At 56.6% G+C, this 3671-nt stretch overlaps 2 protein-coding genes across 2 annotated transcripts; both read left to right on the top strand.

The window, feature by feature from the left end:
• Positions 1-105: 105 nt before the first annotated feature.
• SPRG_17698 (hypothetical protein) lies at positions 106-641 on the top strand (the record flags this gene model as incomplete). The annotated part of the gene is made up of 2 exons (XM_012357084.1): positions 106-407; positions 611-641. 2 exons carry the CDS (start codon positions 106-108, stop codon positions 639-641), a joined length of 333 nt encoding a protein of 110 aa, XP_012212474.1.
• Positions 642-2070: 1429 nt separating this feature from the next.
• SPRG_17697 (hypothetical protein) lies at positions 2071-3142 on the top strand (the record flags this gene model as incomplete). The annotated part of the gene is made up of 6 exons (XM_012357083.1): positions 2071-2145; positions 2198-2328; positions 2377-2560; positions 2608-2732; positions 2778-2901; positions 2954-3142. 6 exons carry the CDS (start codon positions 2071-2073, stop codon positions 3140-3142), a joined length of 828 nt encoding a protein of 275 aa, XP_012212473.1.
• Between the last annotated feature and the right edge of the window lie 529 nt (positions 3143-3671).

The following is a 3671-nucleotide window of genomic DNA, read 5'->3' as shown; positions in this document are numbered from 1 at the left end:
GGGGGCCATCATGCACGGCCACTTGGCGGTCGTCGGTTTCTGCATCACCACCGAACCGAGGGCTACAATCCGCGGGCGTTCGACTTGGCGGCGGCTCGCAACGACATGGCGACCGTGCGCTTCCTGCACAGGCACCGCCGCGAAGGCTGCACGCGCGACGCACTCACCAGTGCAAGCCGGGCAGGGCACGTAGAGATAGCGGCGTTCCTGCTCCTGCACCGGGGCGAAGGGAGCGTGAACGAAGCGTTCGTCGCCGCCATCGCGGGCGGCCACTTGAAGCTTGTGCACTTCTTTTGGCAGTCGCACGCAGAGCAGCTGCGCAGCGTTGTGGCAGCCGGACACGCTTTGGCGACGGCTCTCGGGCACTCGGAGGTCGCTAGCTTCTTGGCCGCCGTGGCGCCGCGGCGGTTCGCCTTGCACGAGCTATGGAACTGTTGTATCCGTCTGTGGACAGAGCGCTTTCTAGACGAAGTGTTGGGCTTGGACATTGTCGCCGTCTTATCGGATTGAAATATGATGAATCCAATCCAAAGCGATCCAACTACGTATCCAAGGTCATGTACAATTTGCCTGTATGGTAGAGTATCCAACAAACTCGATCTCACGATAGCGGAGACGAGAAAGAACAAGCGGGGCGCTAGGTTGGTAGCGTGCACACCCAAGGACCAAGTGACTCGATGAGCCGCAACTTGTGCACTTTCTCGTCGCACGAGAGAGGCGTCATCACACGTTGTTTTGCCGCATTATGTAGCGACCATAGCTACCGGTCGATATCGAAGATGTGACGACAAGCGTAGGACAAGCTGTTGTGCTTGTTTCTGCGTGTATTCTGCAGGCGCGTGCGCTTGATCCTGGTCGTACAGCTCGCTAATTCACGGAGCTCGCCCAACGGCCGCCGCGATCTTGTCCAAGGCCAGAGCGTGGGCCGTTAGGCGGCTGGTACACGCTCGGTGTCCCAGAGAATAATGTCATTGTCCACGGCGAGTACGCCGGAAAGTGTGCGTGGAACAACCACTCGGCGGACCAATACATATTACTTCAACTTATAGCGTCGACGCCAACTGCACTACAACGACTGCCCGTACCCCGCGGGCCAGTCCAGCTAGAACAACGGGCGCCCGAGGGCCGGAAGTGCTACTCGATCAACGGCGCAGTCGACAACGCCAGCAGTCTCGTTGTTTCTACGCGAATCCTTCGTCGCACGCAGCCTTCGCCATCATCTTTTACATCATTAAATCTTTACTCACACAAGACTATCGAGTCCAATTGCATTCGTCGACTTGAGGATGGCCCACGCGATCGTCCCTTTTGTGGTTGTCGAGGTCGGCGTTGCACTGAACCGTCGCGACACCTCTGCTGCGGAGCCCACAGAGTCACAGAGTAGTCACACGATTCCAATGTAGCTCGATAGACGGGTGGTGTCGTTGCTAGAACACCACGTGACCAACGCTCTAGTCTACTAACTTTAATATAACTTTAATATTGTCGTGAATAGCGTTTGGAAGAGTTGTCTACAGTACGATCAGACGCCCTTTCTCAGAACGCAATTCGCAGCGCACCCAAGGGCACACAAAGGAGAGACGGCTAGGACGCCCACGTTGTAGTGCATGACGAGCACGCTTTCGTGCTGCAATGTACAGGCGCGCCAGTGATGCCTGCTGGATACCCAGTGCCGTCGACCTACTTAAACGCCTCAAATGCCAGTGCCAGGCTCGATGTCCCACGCTCGCCCTTCGTAAGCCACCCATTATCCCACGCTTCATCACGACCGTACCCGTCGATCTTCGGCAAAAAAATGTGCGCTTCGACCCCACGCGTCGCAGAAGTCCTCACTCGACGCTGCTGTCCAGTGCATGCTTGTGTGTCGTCGTATATATTTCAAGTGCTGGCCGCCCTGTCTATTAGATCACCTTGGTTTACGAACCTTTGCGTGGTGCGTCAAGAGGTAACACCCACCGTATCCTCCAGGAAGGGGCTCGGTATAGTGACAGCCAATCAACGACGTCGACTGTTGACTCAACGACTTTGCTCTTTGTCGCCACGTGCAATCAAATCCCAAGACGCTCCGCCATGCGCGCGCCGTTCCTGCACGAGGCGTACCCGGCCCTGAGCCCGCTCTACCCGTTCGCGTTTGAGCGCGACTTTGTACAGTCCATGCTCATGGCCTTTCCGAGCTCACGCTGCTGCGATGGCATAGGTCTTGAGCTGGCAGCCGGGCTTCTGCGCCGACTCGATGGGCCTTGCCATCGGCCTCTGCGCCGTCTACTGTGTGCTCTGCTACACAGGCCGTCACGTCATGGCCTCGCGCGCCCCGTTCGACCTCAAGACGTATGTCCCTCGGCTACTTCTGGTACATGTCAACACCAAAACTGCTAGGGCGCTCGCGGCGTGGAACTTGCTGCTGGCGACCTTTAGCTTCTGCGGCGCCGTGCGCACAGTACCCTTCTTGCTGGACTCGATCTACCAGCGCGGCGCCTATGCGTCCATCTGCTCGGAGGCCACGAACCATTACGGCAACGGCCCCACGGGTCTCTGGGTTGCCCTCTTCATCTTCTCCAAGGTGCTACAACACTCGCACTTAATCGCTTACCAAGGAGTGACGACTAGGTGCCGGAGCTCATCGATACGTTCTTCATCGTCGTGCGCAAGAAGCCGCTCATCTTTCTGCACTGGTACCACCACATCACCGTCTTGATGTTTTGCTGGCACGCGTTCGCCGTTCGCTCGGCGAGGTAATATTGCACAAGTTGTCTGATGCACTCATCCGGATGTTGTAGCGGTCTCTACTTTGTCGCGATGAACTACTCGGTGCACGCGATCATGTACTTTTACTACTTTCTCACGGCCCGTGGGTACCGCCCACGATGGGCGCTGCTCGTGACCGTCGCCCAGCTCAGCCAGGTACGCATATCTATATGGATTGGCTTTGGTGATGTATCAAGTTGATATATAGATGGTAGTGGGCGTTGCCGTGTGCACGATGAGCGTCCTGTACATTCGCCAAGGCGCGTCGTGCCATGTCAACCACGACAACCTCAAGTGGGGCATCCTCATGTACTCGAGCTACTTTGCACTCTTCCTCAAGTTTTTCATTGAGCGCTACTGCTTCCAAGCCAAGCGCTCGGCCAAGAAGACCCAATAGAGCTTATAGGCTAGTACCACGAAGTATTCCATCGGTATTTTGTCTCGACCTTGCCTTGCTAGAATAGAGTCGTAGTCTGGTGAGCACGCAAGAGCCTGCCACCATCCGCTGCAGCAACAACGACAACGATACCGGTGTGTACAAAGGACCTGCAGCACAAGGCGGCCCACCCAGGGTGCCATCAACGCAAGCACAAGTTGCATTGATAGACTCCTCCTTCCGTCTTCGCACACACTGCTACCCCCAATACATTACGTGGGCACGACGGGCTCTCGCCAACGACAACGAGTGTCCTCGCAGTGGCTTTCTTGTGTTGACGTGAGACAACACCCACGCAGAGAACGTAGATTTTCCATGATCCATGTCTACTCGCCGTCAATCGCAAGCGTGTCGAGGTAGGCCATCATCTCCTTGATGAGCTTCTTGTCGGCCTTCTTGCGCTGCGTCGTGAGCACTTGGAGGCGCTTCCACGCCTTGTGGATCTGCACTTGAGTCGCCTTGTCCCTGCGCTCCGCCGCCATCTTGTTGG

The sequence above is a fragment of the Saprolegnia parasitica genome, assembly GCF_000151545.1.
Source record: "Saprolegnia parasitica CBS 223.65 unplaced genomic scaffold supercont2.724, whole genome shotgun sequence".
NCBI classification, from domain to species: Eukaryota; Oomycota; class Saprolegniomycetes; order Saprolegniales; family Saprolegniaceae; genus Saprolegnia; species Saprolegnia parasitica.
The sequence above is the reverse complement of the archived record's forward strand: the minus strand, read 5'-3'. Positions and strand labels throughout refer to the sequence as shown.